At 46.9% G+C, this 25,685-nt stretch overlaps 1 protein-coding gene across 3 annotated transcripts in view; it reads left to right on the forward strand.

Moving 5' to 3' along the window:
- The first annotated feature begins 2,754 nt into the window (after positions 1–2,754).
- The window catches only part of LOC116967247 (substance-P receptor-like), a 44,979-nt gene continuing 22,048 nt past the window's right edge, over positions 2,755–25,685 (forward strand). For all 3 annotated transcript variants that reach the window (XR_004410187.1, XM_033013707.1, XM_033013708.1), the window contains exon 1: positions 2,755–3,194. Coding sequence is in view for 2 of the 3 variants with exons in the window: in XM_033013707.1 (XP_032869598.1) it covers positions 2,803–3,194 (392 nt within the window). In the remaining variant the exon portion in view is untranslated. The remainder of the gene's footprint in view (positions 3,195–25,685) is intronic.

Here is a 25,685-nt window from a genome sequence, read left to right on the forward strand (position 1 = left end):
TGCCCAGAACATGGTGCCCAGGACTGAACACAATATTGTAAATGCAGATCAAAAATACAAGGAGTGTCCCACCCCCAAAACCTCCTCTCTCCATTTCCTTCCACAGATGCTGCCTGACAGGTTGAGTTCTTCCGGCACAACTAAGCTTGAGAGGAGACAAGGATGTTATGAGGATGTTGCCAGGACTCGAGCTATAGGAGGAGGTTGAGCATTCCTTGACTTTATTCCTTGGAACGCAGGATGAAGGGGTGATCTTATGAGGTGTACAAAGCGCCTTGAGTATTCTAGAAAGGCGCTATATAAATCCCATCCATTATTATTATTATTATTACAAGCCTATGAGAGGAGTAGATCAGGTAGATTTTTCTTCACACAAAATGTGGTAAGTATATGGGACCAGCTGCCAGAGGAGATAATTGAGGCAGGTACTTTTACAATGTTTAAGAAACATTTAGACAGGTACATGGATAGGACTGTCATAGGAGGAGAGATTGAAAAGACTAGGCTTGTATTCACTGGAGTTTAGAAGGATGAGGGGGGGATCTTATAGAAACATACAAAATTTTAAAAGGACTGGTCAAGCTAGATGCAGGAAAAATATTCCCAATGTTGGGTGAGTCCAGAACCAGGGGCCACGGTCTCAGAATAAAGGGGAGGTCATTTAAGACTGAGGTGAGAAAAAACTTTTCCACCCAGAGAGTTGTGAATGTGTGCAATTCCCTGCCACAAAGGGCAGTGGAGGCCAAATGGATGAATTTAAGAGAGAGTTAGATAGAGTTCTAGGGGCTAGTGGAATCAAGGGATATGGGGAGAAGGCAGGCACGGGTTATTGATTGGGGACGGTCAGTCATGATCACAATAAATGGCGGTGCTGGCTCGAAGGTGCCTCCTGCACCTATTTTCTGTGTTTCTGTGTGACAGGTCTAGAAGGACATTGGACCAAACGTAGGCAGGTGGGACTGGTGCAGATGGGACATGTTGGTCGGAGTGGGCCGCTGAACCCGCTTCCACGCCGCATGGCTCTATGACAAGTTATAATGGGATTTAATCTTCAGAAAGAGCAGGGGAAGTAAATTTAAAAGTGACACTTAAAAACGAGATGACCAACCATGCGTTGACGTCAGTTGTGACTGAGGGAGCCACGTCCTCGTTGTCGCTGGCGGCGCCGAGGGGGATAGTCGGAAAGTGGGAGGGTGACATGCTTCTGAGAGCCCTGGGTTAGACAAATGAAACTGCAATGCATTGACATTAGAAGCAGATGCATTTCAGATTCATTGAAATAACATTTCACCCTTAACTCCACGCGCAGCAGTAAAATTAAACGAAAATAGACACACAAAATGCTGGAGTAACTCGGCGGGTTCAGGCAGCATCTCTGGAGATTGTCGAAGGGTCTCGACCCGAGGTTATGCTGCCTGAGCCGCTGAGTTATTCCAGCTGTTTGTGTCTATCTTCGGTTCAAACCGGCACCTGCAGTTCCTCCCTGCACGGCAAAATGAACGAGCTATTTTCGTTTAAATGAATGCTTCATCAGAGTCGAAGTGGCCCAGCTCTGCGACTCGCAGCCAGGCTTGCTGGAGAACACACGGCGGTCGGAACACGCACACGCTGGCTGATGTACGAGAATTCTCTGGGCTGCAGACAGCACAGTCTCGACCCGAACTACCACCCATTCCTTCTCTCAATTACTCCAGCATGTTGTGTCTACAACCGCTGTCAGCCAGCATCTGCAGTTCCTTCCGACACAAACCTCACGGCGTTTATACTGCTCATTCAGAAGGCTGTCTAAACTGGACATGCTTGGACTGAAATGTCATCTTGTCGCCAAGGAATTGCATTATCGAAAATAAATCACACAGCTCGGGATCAGCGTCGCTTTATAAAAAAATGTAGCATTTGACCAAGAGTCAAGTGTGTTTAATTGCCAACGGAACAATGAAATCCTTACTTGCTTCTCTTTAAACTGCTTCACTAACCCAATAATTAATAATACCATATATTAATAATAGCCAAATCTGTGCCAAAGCCAAGTCAGTTGTACAACCAACGATACAGATCAAACAATGAATTATGACGAAGATAGGCACTAAATGCTGGAGTAACTCAGCGGGTCGGGCAGCATCTCTGGAGAGAAGGAATAGGTGACGTTTCGGGTTGAGACCCTTCTTCAGACTCTGAAATGTCACCCGTTCCTTCTCTCCGGAGACGCTGCCTGTCCCGCTGAGTTACTCCAGCATTTTGTGCCCGTCCTCGGTGAAAACCAGCATCTGCGGTTCCTTCTTACACACAATGGATTAAAACGCACAGATGCCGTCTTTCTCGTCTCTCGCCGGCAGTGCACCTTTTACTCCAGATCTGGTGAAGTGGGGTCTCTGGGGGACAATTGAGGAGGAGGGGGTGGAAGGGGGAGGTCCCGCGGTTGTTGTAGCGTTCCCTCCCCGAGCACTGACGTCTCCCGTGCAACGCGGTTGTTGTTAAATCCACCCGCAGCCGCCTCCCATTTCTCAGTGTGTGTCTGCCAGGCGGCAGGACAGAAGGCGACACCTGTGGCTGAAACAACAAGGACTGGACACCCGCCGCCGCTGCCCACACTCAAACCCACACATGGATCAGCAAAGTTTCACTTGGAAGACCTGCCCTATGAAGGGGGAGAGGGCATGAGCGAATTTGGTTGCTGGGTATCGCGGGCTGCTTCTGCCCAACATGCACGGAGCTTCTAAAGGTTAGAGGACTATCAGACTGGGGACTGGGTTCTCTCTCTGTGGAAGGAGGGCGAGGGAGGGGTTGGTCGGAGCCGCCGCTATGGACATCGCCGCCGCCAATGGCACCTGGAACGGCTCCAGCCCCGGCAACGGCACCGAGCTCACCGACACCAAATTCTTGCAACCCAAGTGGTTGATCATCCTCTGGGCTTTCGCCTACTCCATCATGGTGGTAGTGGCCGTGTGCGGCAACCTGGTCGTCATGTGGATTATCCTGGCCCACAAGAGGATGCGGACGGTCACCAACTACCTGCTGGTCAACCTGGCCTTCGCCGAGGTCTCCATGGCCGCCTTCAACACCGTCATCAACTTTGTCTACAGCATCCACAACGACTGGTACTTCGGCGCCGGCTACTGCCGCTTCCAGAACTTCTTCCCCATCACGGCCATGTTCGCGAGCATCTACTCCATGACCGCCATCGCGCTGGACAGGTGAACTTTCTAACGGGGGTTCGAACCCCCAATTCCCTCCTGGGACAAACAAAGTCGGATCCCATGGACTCCCTCCGCAAATGCATCACCCTCGCACGGTTCCCGTGCGAAGGTGATGCATTTGGGGAGGGAGTCCACAGGATTAGAGGAACAGAGGTGGCTTTTGCAAAATGTTCAGGACGGAACTGCAAATGCTGGGTGTGAAACCGAAGATAGACACAAAATGTTGGAGTAACATCTCTCATTCATTTGTTCCACATTTCCGCCTACATCTCTCGTCCTCCCCCCCCCCCCCCCCACGTGTTCCGCCACCCCCCGTCGTCTCTCCCCCCCCCCCCCCCCCCCCAGTCTGAAGAAGGGTCTCGACCCGAAACGTCACCCGTTCATTTTCTACGGACATGCTGCCTGACCCGCTGGGTTAGAAACATAGAAACATAGTAAATAAGCACAGGAGTAGGCCATTCGGCCCTTCGAGCCTGCACCGCCATTCAATACGGGACGACAGATGGCGCAATGGGCTAAGTGTTCGGCTGGCAACCGGAAGGTAGCCGGGTTCGAATCCCGCTTGGAGTGCATACTGTCGTTGTGTCCTTGGGCAAGACACTTCACCCACCTTTGCCTGTGTGTGAATGTGTGTGAGTGAATGGTGGTGGTCGGAGGGGCCGTAGGCGCAGATTGGCAGCCACGCTTCCGTCAGTCTGCCCCAGGGCAGCTGTGGCTACAGAAGTAGCTTACCACCACCGAGTGTGACTGAGGAGTGAATGAATAATGCGATGTAAAGCGCCTTGAGTATTAGAAAGGCGCTATATAAATCCCATCCATTATTATTATTATAATATGATCATGGCTGATCATCCAACTCGGTATCCTGTACCTGCCTTCTCTCCATACCCCCTGATCCCTTTAGCCACAATGGCTACATCCAACGCCCTCTTAAATATAGCCAATGAACTGTGGCCTCAATACCTTCCGTGGCAGAGAGTTCCAGAGATTCACCACTCTGTGTGAAAAATGTTTTTCTCATCTCTGTCCTAAAAGATTTCCCCTTTATCCTTAAACCGTGACCCCTTGTCCTGGACTTCCCCAACATCGGGAACAATCTTCCTGCATCTAGCCTGAAGATTGCCGAAGATAGGCACAAAAAGTTGGAGTAACATCTCTCATTCATTTGTTCCACATTTCCGTCTATATCTCTCGTTTCCCTTTTCCCCTCCCCGACTCCCAGTCTGAAGAAGGGTCTCGACCCGAAACGTCACCCGTTCATTTCCTCCGGAGATGCTGCCTGACCCGCTGGGTTACTCCAGCATGTTGTGTCTACGAGCGATCTAGCGGAGCAGGTCAAGAGACAATAGACACAGGAGTAGGCCAATCGGCCCTTCGAGCCAGCACCGTCATTCTATGTGATCATGGCTGATCATCCCCAATCAGTACCCCGCCTTCTCCCCTATCCCCTGACCACTATCTTTAAGAGCCCTATCTAGCTCTCTCTTGAAAGCATCCAGAGAACCTGCCTCCACCGCCCTCTGAGGCAGAGAATTCCACAGACTCGCCACTCTCTGAGAGAAAAAGTGTTTCCTCGTCTCCGTTCTAAATGTCTTACTCCTTATTCTTAAACTGTGGCCCCCTGCTTCACGTATCCCTGGATACTCAACGTTCAAGAATGAGAACAGGACGGCATGAAGTATTAGACAGACAGTGGTTAAGCAAGCATGCGAAATCCTCGCATTTAGAGTACACGTCCAGAAAAGTACAAAATATTAGGTGGGTCATTCATCGCGGTGGTTAAGAAAGTACGAGATGGAGTACTAGGTTCATAAGTTATAGGAGCAGAATCAGGTCATTCGGCCCATCAAGTCTACACTGCCTTTCAATCATGGCTGATCTATCTCTCCCTCCTAACCCCATTCTCCTGCCTTCTCTTAGAAATATCTGCCTTCTCTGTCCATGGAAAGTCATCAAATAAGCATGGAACCATCAACTCAGCAGTGAATTGAATTCACTGATTGAATTCACTCCACTCTTTGGGATTTGAACCAGCCTCACCATCTTCGTGTATAGGAAGGAACTGCAGATGCTGGTTTACACCGAAGATGGACAAAAAATGCTGGAGTAACTCTGCGGGACAGGCAGCATCTCTGGAGAGGTGGAATGGGTGACGTTTCGGGTCGAGGCCCTTCTTCAGTCAGGGGAGAGGGAAACTAAAGATATGGAAGTGTAAGGTGTGAAAACGGCAGAAAAATAACTATCTTAGTCCATAAGAGATAGGAATAGAATGAGGCCATGCGGCCCATCAAGACTACTCCGCCATTTAATCGTGGCTGATCTATCTTCCCCCCTCAATCTCATGCTCCTGCCTTCTCCCCTTCAAGACCCGAAATGTATAAAATATGACATAGATCACTGATTACAATGGTTAAAAAAGCAGGCGAGATACTCGCGCTAGAGTGCAAGATCTGAAAGGTATAACATATTAGATCATAGAGGTTAAGGAAGCACGCGAGATACTCGAGTTAGAGTAAAACTCCAGAAAGGTATGAAATATTAGATAGATCACAGTGAGCCCAGTGTATTCCGCCAGATCACCACGCTACAGGGACCACCAGGAATGGGGCAGCAATGTTCCAGGATACTGGAGAACAGGGAGACTGGAGAGCGATGGATGCGCCGAGTTGCTAATCTGTAGCAGAGGAGGCTGATGGCAGGGTTAATCGCGGTTAATAAAATTCCCTAAAGCTCATAGGGAAGCTCTCGTCTCCACAACAGAGAGATCGAGGATGAAGGGAGGCAAGTGTGGTGGAAGAAATGTAGAAATGCAGTCGGGTTCTGGAATCCTGAGCCCGTAAGAGCGACATGGACAGAACATGTCGAAGCAGTTCATGGGTGAACCCCGATCCGAGTCAGACACGGGGCCAATGTTATTGTGGGGGTTGGTTGGTTTTAGTGTAGTCTAACATCTTTCGTTCAGATGGGAATTCGTAGAATGGTCCCAATCCAATCCCGATTAAAGGTTTAGGAATAGAACTGCTGATGTTGGTTCAAACCGAAGATAGGCACAAAATAGCTGGAGCAGCTCAGCGGGGCAGGCAGCGTCTCTGGAGAGAAGGAATAGGCGACGTTTCGGGTCGAGACCGATGAAGGGTCCCGACCCGAAACGTCCTCCCTCCTCTCCCCCTCCTCCTCCTCTCCCCCCCCCCCTCCCTCCTCCTCCCCCCCCCCCCCCCCCCCCCCCACTCACCCCTCCCCAGATGCTGCCCGACCCGCAGAGTTCCTCCCGCATCTGGTGTTTTGTTCAAAATACCAGCATCTGCAGTTCCCCGAGTGTCCAATTCACACATACAAAATGTTGGGTTAACTCAGCGGGTCAGGCAGCAACTCTGGGGGATAGTGATTGGTGACGTTTCTGGTCGGATTCATGTTCTCCAGAGATGCTGCTTCACCCACTATGTTACTCCGGCACTTTGTATTTTGTTGGTGGTTAAACAGCATCTGCAGTTCCTTGTTTTTCCCCAATTGGGAGGTCATTTTCTTTTCTTTTCCTTTGCAACCTCAAGTCATGTCCTATCCATCTGCGTCAACCCGTCCGCGTGTGCGTGTGTGTGCGCCGTTTGGTCTACCACGCCACGCAAGAGTCCTTATCTCGGCACAATGTCCCCGAATCTAATCTGAAGAAGGGTCTCGACCCGAAACGCCACCCATTCCTTCTCCCGAGAGATGCTTATGCTGTCTGACTCGCTGAGTTACTCCAGCTTTTCGTGTCTATCTTCGGCTTAAACCAGCATCTGCAGTTCCTACCTACATTATTTTTTTTCACACTGGTGTTGGCGCAAATGTAGTCGCTGCCGCCGCCCTTAGCAGGCTTGGAGCTGGCATTTTATTTATTGTCCTCACAGAGGCAAGGAGAATGTGCAGAATCCCACCGCTCCCACAAGGAAAATGTACGCAGGAACACGGGCCAGGGACTGAAGAAAGGATTCCCCACTCGAAACGTCGCCTGCCCATTCCCTCCACAGATGCTGCCCGACCCGCCAAGTTCCCCCAACACTCCACCACCCCAACGTGATTCTGAAGAAGGGTTTCGGCCCGAAATATGGCCTATCTCCTTCGCTCTATAGATGCTGCTGCACCCACTGAGTTTCTCCAGCATTTTTGTGTACCTTCCCCCAACACTTGTTGTGAAGCAGGGTCTCGACCCGAAACGTCACAAATTCCATCTCTCCAGAGATGCTGCCTGTCCCGCTGAGTTACTCCAGCATTTTGTATCTATCTGTGCTTTAACCCAGCATCTGTAGTTCCTTCCCGCACACTTGGTGTTTGGCTCAAGACGCCACCAGCTGCCGTTTCTTGTTTCGCGCTCCAAAGTCCATCCTTTGAACGTTAAGACAGTCGGGCACGAAGATAGAGATTTGAGTTGCCTTATAAAGTCATAAGTGATAGGAGTAGAATTGGGCCCTTCGACCCATCGTCTACTCCGCCATTCAATCACGGCTGATCTATCTCTCCCTCCAAACCCCAGTCTCCTACCTTCTCCCCATAACCTCTGACACCTGTACTAAACAAGAATCTATCTCCGCCTTAAAAATATCCATTGACTTGGCCTCCACAGCCTCTGTGGCAAATAATCCCACAGATTCACCACCCCCTGACGAAATAATTTTCTCCTCATCTCCTTCCTAAAAGAGCATCCTTTAATTCTGAGACTATGGCCTCTAGTCCTAGACTCTCCCACTCATGGAAGCATCCCTCCATATAAGCCTTTCACTGTTGTATATATCAATGAGCCCCCCCCCCCCCCCCCCCTTCTCCCCTCTCATTCTTCTCAACTCCAACCCAGTGCCGACAAACGCTCATCATAGGTTATCCTACTGATTCCTGGGATCTTTCTTGTAAACCTCCTCTGGACCCTCTCCAGAGCCAGCACATCCTTCCTCAGATATAGTGCTCCAAATTGCTGACAATATTCCAAATGCGACCTTACCAGCGCCTTATAGAGCCTCAGTATAATATTGTACCGAAAATAGGACAGAGAATGCTGGCGTAACTCAGTGGGTCAGGCAGCATCTCTGGAGAAAGGTTCGGGTTTAGACCCTTCTTCAGACCCGAAACATCGTCTATTCGTTTTCTACAGAGGTGCCGCCTGACCCGCTGAGTTACTCCAGCATTTTGAGACTATCTTCGGTGTCAACCAACACCTGCAGTTCCTTCGTACACACTTCATTGTACAGAGTTCGGCCCCCGGTCTTAATGCATTCCTCCTGCTCTGCGCTATCTTTTCCAACGCAAAAGCGCTCAACCTAACCCGGGTATCTGGCAATGTTACACATTGCTATTTTATCATTATACCCAATGCACACAGACTCATCAGAAAGTTGGTTTGAAAAAAATTTGCAGATGCTGAGATTCTAACGTACTAACAGAGCATGTCGGATCTTTGGCAGTCGATGGATATTACGTTAACATTTTCATTGAAATTCTTCTATCAGAGCCAGCACCCGAGGGCGAAATCGCGCCGAGCACTTTTTGGAAAAAGGCTGGTTGCGTTTTGTGAGAATTTGGGGGGAAATTTAACTGAACACAGATGGTTTAAGCTGGAAAAATCAATTAATTAATTGCACGAATTGATTGGGGATGGAAGGAACTGCAGATGTTGGAGTCTTTCTTGAGCAAAACACAAAGTGCTGGAGGAACTCAGCGGGACAGGCAGCATCTCTGGAGAGACGGAATGGGTGACGTTTCGGGTCGAGATCCTTCTTCAGACTGAAAGGCATTTTCCCGTGACTCGACCCATTCCTTCTCTCCTGAGATGCTGCCCGTCCCGCTGAAGTCTGAAGAAGGATTTCGGCCCGAAACGTTGTCTATTTCCTTCGCTCCACAGATACTGCCTCAGCCGCTGAGTTTCCCCAGCACTTTTGTCTACCTCCGCTGAGTTACTCCATCTTTTGTGTGTCTGTCTTCAGTTTAAACCACCATCTGCTGTTCCTTCCCACACATTAAGTGCGGGGACCCTTGTTCAGTTAAATTCGGTTTACTTGGCGACGTTTCTTGCCATTTGTAAATATGCAATCGATCTGTCACGTTGAATATACTTGCAAGCAATAAGTTTGTTTTCGTAACAATGATAGCGGCGTCTGGCGCGCTGGTTCTTGCAGAAGATGTTTAACAGATTGAACAGGAACCAATCATCCTCATTGGACTGAGGATGGGAGTTGAGAGGCCATGTTGCAATTGTATGAGACGTTGGCGAGGCTACATCCTGGGATGGCAGGACTTTCATATGAAGAAAGACTGGATAGACTCGGCTTGTACTCGCTAGAATTCAGAAGATTGAGGAGGGGGGGGGGATCTTATGGAAACTTACAAAATTCTTAAGGGGTTGGACAGGCTAGATGCAGGAAGATTGTTCCCGATGTTGGGGAAGTCCAGAACTAGGGGTCACAGTTTAAGGATAAGAGGGAAGTCTTTTAGGACCGAGATGAGAAAATTATTTTTTACACGGAGAGTGGAGAATCTGTGGAATTCTCTGCCACAGAAGGTAGTTGAGGCCAGTTCATTGGCTATATTTAAGAGGGAATTAGATGTGGCCCTTGTGGCTAAAGGGATCAGGGGGTATGGAGAGAAGGCAGGGATGGGATACTGAGTTGGATGATCAGCCATGATCATATTGAATGGTGGTGCAGGCTCGAAGGGCTGAATGGCCTATTCCTGCACCTATTTTCTATGTTTCTACATTTAGAGTATTGTGCTCAGTTCTGAGCACCATGTTATAGGAAAGATGGTGGCAAGCTGGAAAGGGTACATAGAAGATTTACAAGGATAGACACGAAAAGGTGGAATAACTCAACAGGACAGGCGGCATCTCTGGAAAGAAGGGACATTTCACCCACCCATTCCTTCTCTCCACAGATGCTGCCTGTCCAGCTGAGTTACTCCAGCTTTTTTTGTGCCCAGCTTCGGCTTAAACCAGCATCTACAGTTCTTTCTTACATATTTACAAGGATGTTGCTAGGACAAGAGAGTCTGAGCTATAGGAGAGGTTGAGAGGGCTGGGACTCCATTCCATGGAGCACAGGAGGATAAGATGATCCTATTGAGGTGTATAAAATCATGAGAGGAATAGATTGGGTAGATTCACAAAGTCTCTTGCCCAGAGTAGGAGAGTCAAGGACCAGAGGACATAGATTTAAGGTGAAGGGGAAAAGATTTAATAGGAATCAGAAGGGTAACTTTTTCCACACAAAGGGTGTATGAAACAAGTTGCCAGAGGAGGTAGTTGAGGCAGGGACTATCCCAACATTTAAGAAACAGTTGGACAAGTATGTGGATAGGACAGGTTTAGAGGGATAAGGACCAAACATGGGCAGGTAGGTCTAGCATAGCTGGGGCATGTTGGCCGGTGTGTGCAAGTTGGGTGGAATGGCCTGTTTCCACACTGTATCACGCTTATGGCTAGGACTCTACTGGTGAAATAAGCCCTTCCGCCCAAAGTGGGAGAACATTAGAGCGATGATAGATACAAAATGCTGGAATAACTCAGTGGGTCAGGCAGCATCGCTGGAGAAAAAGGATAGGTGACATCTCGGGTCGGGACCCTTCTTCAGATTCTGGACCCAATTAGTTACTCCAGCACTTTGTGTCCATCTTTGGTATAAACCAGCATGTGCAGTTTCTTCCTATTTATATGAAACTTAGAGAGTGTCTCACAATTAAGTAAAATACAGGATGATGGAGTAACTCAGTGTGGGCATCTGTGGAGGGAATGGAGAGGTGTTGAGAGGAGAGGAGTTATCAGGCAACTGAATCATCCTACCAAACCTAGAGAGCAATGCTGTAGTACTAACTACCTCATTGATGACCCTTGGACTATCCTTGATCGGACTTTGCTGGCTTTACCTTGCACTAAACCCTATTCCCTTATCATGTATCTACACACTGTAAATGGCTCAATTGCAACCATGTATTCTCTTTTTGCTGGCTAGATGGCACACAACAAAAGCTTTTCACTGTACCTCACTACACGTGACAATAAACAAAACTGTAACTGAGGGTTTGGGGTGGGACGCTTCTTCAGACTGCCTGTCCTGCTGAGTTACTCCAACCCTTTATGTTTTGTTGAAGATTCTAGCATCTGCAGCCCTTCAGCCCAACTTACCCGCCCAGACCAACACGTCCCATCTGCACTAGCCCCACCTGCTTTTGACCCATCCTTCAAAACCAGTCCTATCCATGTACCTGCCCAACTGTTTCTTAAATGTTCGGATAGTCCCTGCCTCAACTACCTCCTCCGGCAGCTCATTTCATACACCCACTGCTCTATATGTGTATAATTTTACTGATGCTATTTTAGATTTCCAGCATCTGCAATTTTCTTTCTATCTATCAAGGCACGGGTCAAACCCAGGTTGGCCCTGTGCTACTGATACTGAACTTGGATATTAGGAGGAGGTTCAGGAGAAATACTTTAGCAAGGTTTCCAAACTGGCTTGTGCAGGGAGGAACTGCAGATGTTGGATAAAACCGAAGGTGGACACAAAATGCTGGAGTAACTCAGCAGGACAGGCAGCATCTCTGGAGAGAAGGAATGGGTGACGATTCGGGTAGAGACCCTTCTTCAGACTGAAAGTCACAGGAAAGGGAAACGAGGGATATAGACGATGATGTGGAAAGATAAAGAACAATGAATGAAAGATATGCAAAAAAGTAATGATAAAGGAAATAGTCCATTGTTAGCTGTTTGTTGGTTGGGTCCAAAATGGCTTTTCTGGATTATTTTGTCCTGTTCATTCTGCACTTCACTGCAATGAGGTATTGGCTCTCTAATATGTCCATTCGCCTTTTGAAGTTACTGAGAATTATAACGCAAGACAGCCCGAAAGCAATCAGCTTGAAATACACTGATGAGGGTACTCCTTGGGGACCGGACAATATATTTCAGCTCTTTACATCCTGCCAAACTCAATAATCCTACTCGCTCCCTTCTCCAGTGCCAGAATAAAAACCACCCAGGAGGAAATGTAATTGAAACACCTTATCTGCACCGCACTGCTTGGAAAACGATGACCGGGCTTATTTCTCCACTGGAATCAAATTTAGAAGAGCTTCAAGTAAATGCAACGTTGATTGAGACAAGAGGGAAAAATCGAATATCATCACATTTGAAAAAACATTTGGACAGCTATATGGGTAGGTAGACACAAAGTGCTGGAGTAACTCAGCGGGACAGGCAGCATCTCTGGAGAGAAGGAATGGGTGACGTTCCCACACATTTTGTCCAGGTACATGGATAGGACAGGTTTAGAAGGATATGGGCCAAACACAGGTAGGTGGGATGGTGGGACTAGTGCAAATGGGGCATGTTTGTCAGCATGGGCAAGTTGGGCTGAAGGGCCTGTTTCCACACTAATATTTTTTTGGTAAAAATCATCTTCTAGTCGACCTTATCACCTGGAGGTACAAGGACACAAGGAGCTGCAGAGGCTATTATCCGTGATGGGAATTTTAATCAAACAACCCCATTCTCCCATCTTCTCCCCATAACCCCGACACCCTTACTAACCCACCCTTACCTTTGAGTGAATTAAGCTATGGGAGCAGCTGGTGCTTCAAGTTCCATCCTTGCTCCTCTCTCGTGGTGTGAGGACTGTTAAGTAATTTAATTTTTACTTTTAAATAAATCGTTCAACATAACAAAAAGGCAATTTTAAAAATGGCTTCATGTGGCTGAGAGGGGTAAGTTTAAAGGGGGTGTTCGGGACAAGATTTTTTTTCCGCCATAGAGAGTGGTGGGTGTGTGGAATGTGCTGCCAGAGGTGGTGGTGGATGCAGATGATAGTGGTATTTAAGAGGCTTCGGCAGGACATGCGGGGGATGGAGGTGTACAGATCACATACAGGCAGAGGAGATTAAGTTTAATCTGGCACCGACAGTGAACTGTCCTGTTCCTGTCTTGTTCTGTTCTGTCCTTTGTTCTACGAAGTGTAATAAGATCAAAAACAAAAATTGATCTGGACCCAAAACATCACCTGTCCATTCCCTCCACAGATGCTGACCCACTGAGTTACTCCAGCATTTTATGTTTAACCTACTATTGCACTTGTCTTTCTATCTTTCAAGGAAGGGGTCAAACCCAGGTTGGCCCTGTGCTCCTGATACTGAAGAGAAGGTTCAGGAGAAATTCTTTAGCAAGGTTTCCAAAATGGCTTGTGTAGGGAGGAACTGCAGATGCTGGTTTAAACCGAAGGTAGGCACAACATGCTGGAGTAATTCAGCGGGACAGGCAGCATGTCTGGAGAGAAGGAATGGGTGACGTTTCAGGTCGAGACTATTCTTCAGTGAAATTCATGGGAAAGGGTAAACGAGAGATAGACGATGATGTTACGGCCAGTTTTGGAGTGGCATCTGTTTATTCCTATTCTGCAAGGGGAAGGGTGTATAGCGTTGGCTAATTGAAGGAGAGGGGTTGAATATAATGGAGGCAATTTAAAATATCAAAATCAAGGGATTTGAGTCGAAGGATACAAAGTGCACAAGGCATGCAGAATTCGATTACAGAAAGCAAATGAGAAGAAATGTAATTAGTCTGAGGCTGGTGAATCTGTGGAATTGATTGCCGCAGAAGGCAGTGGAGGCCAAGTCAATGGATATTTTATAAAGTGGAGATTGACAGAGACTGGTGATTGGCACGAGTGTCAGTGGTTACAGAGGGAAGGCTGGAGATGGGGTTGAGAATGAAAGGTAGATCAGCCATGATTGAATGGCAGAGTAGACCTGATGGGCAGAATGGTCTAATTCTGCTACTATGAATATCAGGAAGGTTCAGAGATGGACACAAAGTGCTGGAGTAACTCAGCGGGTCAGGCAGCATCTCAGGAGAAAATAGATAGGTGATGTTTCGGGTTGGGACCCTTCTTCAGTCCGATTGTATGGGGGGGGGGGGACTGAAAGATAAACAAGACCAGCGTCGAGACGCTGCGCACGCCCGTCGAGGCGGTGCGTACGGCGTCGAGGCGGCTGTGGGCCGGCAAGCCGTTGCCACGCGGAATTTTTGGACAGTGTCAGTTTTTTCGGAGCCCCACGCGATGTCGGGACCAGCTCCGCACAACTCCATACGGCTCCGGCGATCGAAGTGGGACCGGCCCCGCGAGGCCGTACGGCTCAAGCGACCACGATAGGTCGCGCTTGCCGCATGCAGTCACATGCTCGTGGGACAGGCCCTTTAGATTCAAGGTGCTCAGAAAGACTAGCTGTCTTACAGTGTTGCTTTGCAGTCCCAGAGACCCAGGTTCAATCCTGACCACGGGTGCTGTCTGTGCGAAGTTTGTACGTTCTCCCTGTGACCACGTGGGTTTTCTCCTGGTGCTCCGGTTTCTCCCACACTCCAAAGACATGTGGGTTTGTAGGTTAATTTGCTTCTGTAAATTGTCCCTGGTGTGTAGCATAGTGTACGCACGACCGTTGGTCAGGACGGACTCAGTGGCCGAAGGGCCTGTTTCCATGCTGTCATCTTTAAACTAAACCAAGATGAGATGCTGTCGTGCAGCTGCAGCTATCATTTGCATTGTGCAAGCACATAGTCAAATATCACAAGTAACTTCCCAAGAGCAATGTTGAACCAAATCTGTTACCAAGCCACAGAAGAAAACATAGAAACATAGAAAATAGGTGCAGGAGTAGGCCATTCGGCACTTCGAGCCTGCACCGCCATTCAATATGATCATGGCTGATCATCCAACTCAGTACCCTGTACCTGCCTTCTCTCCATACCCCCTGATCCCTTTAGCCACAAGGGCCACATCTAACTCCCTCTTAAATATAGCCAATGAACTGGCCTCAACTACCTTCTGTGGCAGAGAATTCCACAGATTCACCACTCACTGTGTGAAAAATGTTTTCCTCATCTTGGTCCTAAAAGATTTCCCCCTTATCCTTAAACTGTGACCCCTTGTTCTGGACTTCCCCAACATCGGGAACAATCTTCCTGCATCTAGCCTGTCCAACCCCTTAAGAATTTTGTAAGTTTCTATAAGATCCCCCCTCAAACTTCTAAATTCTAGCGAGTACAAGCCGAGTCTATCCAGTCTTTCTTCATATGAAAGTCCTGACATCCCAGGAATCAGTCTGGTGAACCTTCTCTGTACTCCCTCTATGGCAAGAATGTCCTTCCTCAGATTAGGATGTTAGGATGAAAGCCTATTGTATCTTGTCACCTCTCAAACACCTCCCTTCCGCCAGTCAGTGCTGGCAAGGCCAGAACCTATGAGGAGAAGGCAGGAGAATGGGGTTAGGAGGGAGAGATAGATCAGCCATGATTGAATGGCAGAGTAGACTTGATGGGCCGAATGGCCTATTTTGCTTCTATCACTTATGAGATGATGCCCACTGCCAAAAGTTGAGCCTCTTTTCCACATTTTAAACAGATTCCGAGATGCAAAGGTTGCAAAATTGTCTTTGTATCATCCTGGGCAATAATGGGATATGTTCCTTAAGTGAATCAAGATTCTTGACTGGAGTATTTGGAGAGACATAATACGACTGGCTAGCCCCAGGGCTGACAAAGACATTGTACTGCAGAATTTAATTGCTATGAAATTTCAATTGGAAACGGTGAAAACAAAACAATTAAGTTTATAAAAAAAAAAAAATTCTGGTTAAAATGTAAGAGAGAGCTGGCAGATGGTAAATCTAGGGAAGAGATTAAGTTACTTCCAATGCGACATGACTAATAGGACCAGTGGACCTCAGGTCTGTGCCCTTATAAGGTTAGAAGAAGCTCCTGAAGCACATTGTACAATACATGAGACTTGAGGAGAGTGCAGTCTTCGACTAAATCGTTCCAAAACTTTTTTTTTTTTTAAATAAATAAAGAAATCTTTGTGCCATTGCTCGTACAGCAATTGAAATAATTATAGGAAGCACTCGTACATTAATTACACAAAGATTACAATCAAATTTGTCCTTGCGCGAAGTGTATTTGACATGGTTTATCCTCGACATATCAGACGTTTTAAACAGGAACTGTACTTTGTCTCTGTCAGGAATTTTGCACCCTTTTAATAATTGGCACTCAGGTAAACAATTGGAAGGATAGACATGCATTTCTGTAGCAATTCTCACATTAGCTTCCCCCACCCCGCACCAAAGTGTTTTATGAACAATGACATATTTTTGAAGTGTCGGCACTGTCGTAATGCAGGAAAACAGCAGTCAAAGTTAGACACAAAATGCTGGAGTAACTCAGCGGGTCCGGCAGCATCTCTGGAGAAGAAGGAATAGGTGACGTTTTGGGTCGAGACCCATCAGGTCGGGAAGAAGGACCCGAAACGTTTTTGCCATTTAGAACAGAGACGAGGAAACACTTTTTCCTCACAGAGAGTTGTGAGTGTGTGGAATTTTCTGCCTCAGAGGGCGGTGGAGGCAGGTTCTCTGGATGCTTTCAAGAGAGAGCTGGATAGGGCTCTTAAAGATAGCAGAGTCAGGGGATATGGGGGAAAGGCAGGAACGGGGTACTGATTGGGGATGATCACATTGAATGGCGGTGCTGGCTCGAAGGGCCAAATGGCATACTCCTGCACCTATTGTCTATTGTCACCTTTCCTTTTTCTCCAGAGATGCCTGTATTTGTTACAATAGATTCATGCTCTAAACAAAATAAATAGACACATAGTTGTATATCCAGATTTCGACATCTTGTGCACATTGTGCAAACTAAATTTTGTGTGAAGTAGTTTTATATGGTGTTAACTCTTCCAGCAATGTCCTTAACAACAGCTCTGAGGATATAGCTCGCCAGGACTTTTATTCAAGCAAAATATGAGAATTCAAGATCCTCAAGAATTAGCAATGGCATCGACAAGACTTCACTGCTCATTCACCACAGATGATAATCCAGGAGCAATAAGATTGGCTCCGCTGCCTTCAGTTTAGTTCAGGGATACAGCATGGAAACAGGCCCTTCGGCCCACAGAGTCCATGCCAACCATTGATCGCCCATTCACATTAGTGTGTGTGTGTGTGTGTGTGTGTGTGTGTGTGTGTGTGTGTGTGTGTGTGTGTGTGTGTGTGTGTGTGTGTGTGCGCGTGTGCGTATTAGATCGAGGAACAGATAGGGTAAATATACAGAGACTTTTACCCAGAGTAGGGGAATTAAGAACCAGAGCCAGATGGGGAGAGATTGTGAGGGGGATGGGGAGAGATTTAATGGGAACTTTTCTTTTACATAAAAAATGGTAGGTAAATGGAACAAGTTGCCGGAGGAGGTAGTTGATGCAGGTATTACATTAAAAAAACATTTGTGACAGGTACATGGTTAGGTTTGGAGGGATTTGGGCCAAATGCAGGCAGGTGAGACTAGTGTAGATGGGTCATGTTGATTGGCATGGGCAAGTTTCCACACGGTGTGATTCTATGCATTCTATGTTATCCCACTTTGTCAACCACTCCCTACACTCTGGGAACATTTAAAAAATGTTTTACCAAGGCCAATTCTGCATTACAAATTATATATTATATATTATAATTATAAATCTGCACGTCTTTGGGACGTGGAAGGAAACCGGAACTGGAGCACCCATAACAAAACCACACTGTCGCAGGTACTAACTCTATACAGACAACATGCGAGGTCAGGATCGAACGTGGGTCTCTGGGGCTGTGAAGGATCAGCTGTGTCACTGTGCTGCCATTTTATCACTCTTTCCCGAAGGTTAAGCTTACTATCTACTAATCCTGTGCAATGATACTAAAACATCCATGGAGATACATTCTTTTACATCTTTGATGCTAATTGGAACATCGGTACAGATGTATTATTCTGTCCCTTGAGCCTAATACACCATCCTGTTGAATTATCTGACCCACCTGTATTGCACTGACCCACGTTGGTGCTAGTTTACGAGCCCTAACAGGGATTATAAATGGATTGTGTACGACACGTGTATCAATAATCCATTTGGTTGTACATAATCTTAATTCTCTCAGAGGAAATGGATTACATCTATCGTTACAAATATTTTACATTAAGTGAAGAGTGTAAAATAAAAACTGTGCTACGTTAAGGGTCTGGTTAATGGGCAAAACGCCTTTGAGGCCAATATATCTGTCACCATGCCTAGAACTGTGTACCACAGTGTACAACCTACTCATTCACAACATAAAAACTGAGTGGCTGAAGCAAGCATATAAAATAATATTTGATATTAAATAATCAATCAAATATCAAACTGACAAAATGCAAACTGTGTAGAAATATCTGTGTGGGAAGGAACTTCAGATGCTGGTTTAAACCGAAGATACACAAAAATGCTGGAGTAACTCAGCAGGACAGGCAGCATCTCTGGAGAGAAGGAATGGGTGACGTTTCGGGTCGAGACCCTTCTTCAGACTGAGAGTCGGGGAGAGAGGGAAACTAGAGATATGGAAAGGTAAGGTGTGGAAAGGACAGATCAAAGCAGAAGCTGCTCCAGGAAATGCACAATGGTTCATTGTTGGCTGAGGGGAAAGGTGACAACGAAGTAGACAAACCGTAAAATTAATCAGGAGGACAGTGAAACTAGTCGGAGAACTCGTATGGGGGAGGGATGGAGAGAGAGAGGGAAAGCAAGGGTTACTTGAAGTTAGAGAAATTAATATTCATACATCTGGATCGTAAGCTGCCCAAGCGAAATATGCGAACAAGGACTAATGAAAAGGCAATTGACTAGTAAAACCCTTCAATTTATTTTTATTGGTTTTCTTTTTATAGCTATTTCTTTTTTATGCTGGTCCTTATTTGTTTTGCTTTTTCCTTCCAGTTTCCCCCCCCCCACCCCCCACCACTCTCCCAACTACAATCAGTCTGAAGAAGGATCCCGACCCGAAACGTCACCCATCCATTTTCTCCAGAGATGCAGCCTGACCTGCTGAGTTACTCCAGCACTTTGTGTCTATCTTTGGTGCAAGGTCAGGTTCATATCCAGGCATGTGGGGCTTTGACAGATGTGCTAACAAATGCACTTCTCCGCTGCTCATTTTTTAGTGCAATCTCTTCGGTATTTGGAACTGGATCACTGGCGCACAGCAGATATGGCTAATCAGTATGGAAGGGGTGCACATGCATGATCTAGATGCCCTCGACACTGGCACACAGGGCACTTTTTGTGCATCTGCTGCCTTGGCGGCAATAGGGACATAACGTTCCCAGACTGGGCAAGTGTACTTGGCGCTAAAGTAAGATAGGGAAGGTTCATTTACTGTTCAAAAGGGAACTGCAGATGCTGGAATATCGAAGGTACACACAATTGCTGGGGAAACCCGCTGAGTTTCCCCAGCAATTGTGTGTACCTAAGGTTCATTTACTGATGAGTGTGATCCTATGTTGCATTTACAAGCTCGCGTTATAGAAACATAGAAAATAGGTGCAGGAGTAGGCCATTCGGCCCTTCGAGCCTGCTCCGCCATTCAACATGATCATGGCTGATCATCCAACTCACTATTCTGCACCTGCCTTCTCTCCATACCCCCTGACCGCTTTAGCCACAAGGGCCACATCTAACTCCCTCTTAAATATAGCAAAATAAAATAAAAAATAAAAAATAAAAAAAGCAGTTATGTTGTTGCTGCTGCTGGGTTAGAGACAGAAAACTGATGATTTAAAAAAAAAATAATAATAATAATACAATTGTATTGTATTCAAATTTTGTATTGTATTCAAATTTATTGTCATTGTCTCAGTTAGAGACAACGAAATGAATTTCCCTTACAGGCAGTATCATAAAAATAAAAATAAATAAATAATAATAAATAATAAAACATATTAAAAATAAAATAGAATTTTTTTTTAAAAAGCACAAACAGTGAAAGTCTACGACACAACATAACACAGTGGCACCAAGGTGAGGAAGGCACCATAGTCCAGCCAGCCTCCCCTCCGTTCTTCCCAGATGTTCACTCGTGGTCGAGGCCTTCCTAGCACCCGCAGATTATCAATTATGATAATTGGATAATCATAAATAAAAGATACTTTCTACCTTACTTTTTTTGCACTTTTTTTATAATGCATTTTTAATTTTGCTTTTCTTTTCGTTCTTCTATTTTATCTCATTTTATTATTTCATTTTATTGTATGACATGTTTTTATGTGAAGCACTTTTATGCCTCATGTATGAAATGTGCTATATAAATAAAGTTGCCTTGCCTTGCCTTGGTTGAGTGCTGACCAAATACATTCCAATTTCTGCATCCAAACTGCCTGCTCTCCCCACCCTCCCCCCCCCCCACCACAATCAGCCTGAAGAAGGGTCCCCACCTGAAACATCACCCACCATGCTCTCCAAGTTAAACTATCAATCAAATTTTGGATAATCATGGATAAAGATATTTCAAATTTCATGGTCGTAGCCAGGCCAAGAAACCTGCACTTACAACAACTGGGACTTAAAAATAGTTCAGTCTAGTTTATTGTCATCTGTACCGAGGTAGTGAAAAGCATTTGTTGCGTGCTAACCAGTCAGCAGAACCAACCAGTGAAAATGGTGGCAAACTGGCCACTCGGTACATTGTCTTAGTGTGCTACTGCTGTCAACATGTACTGTATCTGAGATGCTTATCTAAGATGTATCCAAGTGCTTATGTGTAATGATACTCCAGCACTTTGTGTCCTTTTTCTGTAAACCAGCACCTACAGTTCCTTGTGCTTGAAGATAGACACACGAGATGCTGGGGTAAGTCAACGGGTCAGGCAGCATCTCTGGAGAAAAGGAACAGATGACATTTTGGGTCGGAATCCTTCTTCAGACGGGGGTCGCCAGAGGGTGGAAGGCCGACCAGGGCAGTCCAAGAGGAGGAGGATTGTTAGAGATGGGAGAAGAGGTAGTCACCAAGTGGTGAGGACTCCTTCCCATAGGAAAAGCCACAGATGTGGAGATGGTGGAAATCTTCGGTACAAATCAGCATCAGTTCCTTCCTACACGTCCCCTCTGTCTGCCTCTGTTCAATACTTTTATTCAATGATATTTACATGCTCTCTGAACCAGTGGGGTTCAGGCAATTGGGAGCATACTGGCATTGCTTAGAAACATAGAAACATAGAAAATAGGTGCAGGAGTAGGCCATTCGGCCCTGCACCGCCATTCAATATGATCATGACTGATCATCCAACTCAGTATCCTGTACCTGCCTTCTCTCCATACCCCCTGATCCCTTTAGCCACAAGGGCCACATCTAACTCCCTCTTAAATATAGCCAATGAACTGGCCTCAACTACCTTCTGTGGCAGAGAATTCCAGAGATTCACCACTCTCTGTGTGAAAAATGTTTTTCTCATCTCAGTCCTAAAAGATTTCCCCCTTATCCTTAAACTGTGACCCCTTGTTCTGGACTTCCCCAACATCAGGAACAATCTTCCTCCATCTAGCCTGTCAAACCCCTTAAGAATTTTGTAAGTTTCTATAAGATCCCCCCTCAATCTTCTAAATTCTAGCAAATACAAGCCGAGTCTATCCAGTCTTTCTTCATATGAAAGTCCTGCCATCCCAGGAATCAGTCTGGTGAACCTTCTCTGTACAAGAATGGCAATGGCAAGAATGTCTTTCCTCAGATTAGGAGACCAAAACTGTACGCAATAGTCCAGGTGTGGTCTCACCAAGACCGTGTACAACTGCAGTAGTATTTTATATAAATCATTCCACTTGCTAATCATGTCACATCGAACACAGGACTATTTTGTACCAGAGTGGATTTGCATGCAAATACATCCAGAAGTGGTGTTTTGTAGCAAATGAAGCAGACTCATTAATAAATGTCATCAGAACCACTTCCTGAATAGTTAATTCCCTGTTCGTTCGTCAGGAAAACCGCAGGCTTTAATCATAGAACGATTACGAGACACAGGGTGCAAACATATCGATTCAAGGACGACTTCATTTGTATGAGTGTTGCCACTCATTTTTTAAATTGGGGAAAAAAAAAAAAAAGAGAAAGACAGGGCAGGCGGCATGAGTGGAGGAAATAGGCAAAATTAATGGTTTTTCGAGATGGTGGCCTTTCATCAAGATTGTAAAGAGACTGAGAGAGAAGCATGTTTAAGGAGGAACTGCAGATGCTGGAAAATCGAAGGTAGACATAAATGCTGGAGAAACTCAGCAGGTGCAGCAGCATCTATGGAGCGAAGGAAATAGGCAACGTTTCGGGCCGAAACTGAAGGAAATGGGCAAACTGAAGAAAATAGGCAAAATAGGCAAATAGGCAAATTAGAAACTGAAGGAAATAGGCAACGTTTCGGGCCGAAACCCTTCCGGGTTTCGACCCAAATCGTTGCCTATTTCCTTCGCTCCATAGATGCTGCCGCACCCGCTGAGTTTCTCCAGCATCTACCAGAGAGAAGCAGGTGTTAGGTTCATAAGTTCTAGGAGCATTCAGCCCATCAAGTCTAGTCCGCCATTCAATCATGGCCGATCTACGTTTCCCTCTCAATCCCATTCTCCTGCCTTCTCCCCGTAACCCCCGCGCCCTTACTAGTTAAGAATCTCCTCCTTAAAAATATCCATTGAGTTGGCCTCCACAGTCATCTGTGGTAATGAATTCAATTTTGGGGGGGTGGGGGGCTCTGGTTTTCTCCCACACCCCAAAGACATACAAGCTTGTAGGTTGATTGGCTTTGATAACATTGTAAATGATCCCTTGTGTGGCGATCACTGGCCGGCACGGACTTAAGGGCCTGTCCCACGAGCATGCGACTGCATGCGGCAAGCGCGGCCTAACGTGGTTGCTCGAGCCGTACGGCCTCGCGGGGCCGGTCCCACTTCGATCGCCGGAGCCGTATGGAGTTGTGCGGAGCTGGTCCCGACATCGCGCGGGGCTCCGAAAAACTGACAGTGTTCAAAAATTCCGCGCGGCCACGGCCTGCCGGCCCGCAGCCGCATTGAGGCCGTACGCACCGCCTCGACGGGCAAACGCAGCGTCTTGATGCCATATGCAGCGTCATGATGCCGTACGTCACGCGCGGACTTCGCTCGAACTTCATGTCACTCACTCGACCTCCGCGCGGCCCCCGCTTCCGGTTTGGTCGCACTTGCCGCATGCAGTCGCATGCTCGTGGGACCGGCCCCGTACGGGGATCACTTGACCTCCGCGCGACGCCCGCTTCCGGTTTGGTCGCGCTCGCTGCATGCTCGTGGGACCGGCCCTGTACGGTGATCACTCGACCTCCGCGCGACCCCCGCTCCCGGTTTGGTCGCGCTTGCCGCATGCAGTCGCATGCTCGTGGGACAGGCCCTTTAGCGTGCCAGAGGGACAGTTTCCGCCCTGTATTTCTAACGTCAGAAAATTCCACCCGACTCGTGTGTTACTCCGACACTTTGTGTAAACCAGCATCTGCAGTCCCTTGACTCTAAATGATAGAAGTCGGCATGAACATGATAAATGATTTTCTGCCATCCTCATAATTCGGATGCACCATGCAAAAATAAATGTCAGGAAATTAAGAAACACTGTGTGAACAGGATCTCAAGAGCAATGGTTTCTCTGGCCAAACGGCAACGAGACAGCTGCTGCATGGACTCACCGCAGAATCAATAAAGCTCATCAGGGAAGTCAGAAATATCAGAGCCCAGATTTGGCAGCTTGTCTGGGAGCTTGGCAACTTGCCTCAGAAGGCAGTGGAAGCCAATTCTCTGGATGCTCTCAAGAGCTAGTTGGATAGGGCTCTTAAAGAAAGCGGAGACAAGGGATATGGGGAAAAGGCAGGAACAGGGTACTGATTGTGGATGATCAGCCATGATCACAGAGAATGGCGGTGCTGGCTCAAAGGGCCGAATGGCCTCCTCCTGCACCTATTGTCTATTGTTTATTTCAAGGCTGTTTAACGCAAGTCACATTTGGTATTCAGTAGCTGGCTCTTCTAATTGTACACACTCTTGGCTCAGAGTGAGGAGGTCTTGGGGGAAGACCATACGGCCAGGAGACTGTGCGATCAGAAACCTGCTGTAGTGTTTAGTTTAGAGATACAGCGTGGAAACAGGCCATTCAGCCCACTGAGTTCATGCCGACCAGCAATCTCTCCATACACTAGCACTAGGGTCAATTTACAATTTTTACCAAAGCCAATCAAGCTACAAACCTCTACGTCTTGGAGAAAACCCACGCGGTCACGGGGAGAATGTGCAAACCGTTTGATCCGTGATCCGAGATCTTCGGTTTCCTCCCACACTCCAAAGACGTACACGTTTGTAGGTTAATTGGCTTGGCGCAAATGTATAAATTGCCGAGTGTGTGTAGGGTGGTGTTATGGTGCGGGGATCGCTAGTCAGTGCGGACTCGGTGAGCCGAAGGGCATGTTTCCACGCTGTATCTCCAAACTAAACTAAACATGCCCTCTCAGAAATATCTGCATTCTCTCTCCCCATGGGAAGTCATGAAATAAGCCATCAGCTCAGCAGGGAAAAGGTGAAAAGGCCATTTGTCCCACTCCGCCATTCAGTCATAGCTGATCTATTTTTCCCTCTCAAACCCATTCTTCTGCCTTCTCCCCATAACCTGGGTTGTGAAGTGGGACAACGGTGGCCAATGAATGTGATAATTGGACTCTGCACAAGGAACTGCAGATGCTGGTTTACACTGAAGATGGACACAAAGTGCTGGAGTAACTCAGCGGGACGGGCAGCATTTCTGGAGAGAAGGAATGGGTGACGTTTCGTGTTCAGACTGAGAGTCAGGCGAGAGGGGAAACTAGAGATGGAAGGGTGAGGTGTGAAAATGGCAGAGAATAACCAACTTAATCCCCAAGACCATGACCTTAAATGGCAAGAGCAGAATTAGGCCATTTGGCCCATCAAGTCTGCTCCTCCATTCAATACTGGCTGATCCATCCCTCCCTCCTAACCCCATTCTCCTGCCTTCTTCCCATAATCTCAGACACAGGAACAATATTGTCAATCTTGAAAGGGTTCAGAAAAGATTCATGAGGATATTGCCAGGACTAGAGGGTGTGAGCTATAGGGAGAGATTGAGTAGGCTGGGTCTCTATTCCATGGAGCTCAGGAGGATGAGGGGTGATCTTATAGAGGTGTACAAAATCACAAGAGGAATAGATCGGGTAGATGCACAGAGTCTCTTGCCCAGAGTAGGGGAATCGAGGACCAGAGGACATAGGTTGAAGGTGAAAAGATTTAATAGGAATCAGATGGGTAACCTTTTCACACAAAGGGTGGTGGGTGTATGGAACAAGCTGCCAGAGGAGGGAGTTGAGGCTGGGGCTATCCCATCATTTAAGAAACAGTTAGACAGGTACATGGATAGGACAGGTTTGGAGGGATATGGGCCAAATGCTGGCAGGTAGGACTTGTGTTGCTGGGACATGTTGGCCAGTGTGGGCAAGTGGCTGAAGGGCCTGTTTCCACACTGTATCACTCTAGGACTCTGTGACAAGTTGTTTGTGCATCAACTGTTCAGCAAAACCAGCTCCGAAACCCTCTGTAAATAAGACTTTGAAAGCTTTGTGCAATCTTTAATCTTGTTCAAAGCATT

Source organism: Amblyraja radiata, chromosome 39 (assembly GCF_010909765.2).
Source record: "Amblyraja radiata isolate CabotCenter1 chromosome 39, sAmbRad1.1.pri, whole genome shotgun sequence".
Taxonomy (NCBI): domain Eukaryota; kingdom Metazoa; phylum Chordata; class Chondrichthyes; order Rajiformes; family Rajidae; genus Amblyraja; species Amblyraja radiata.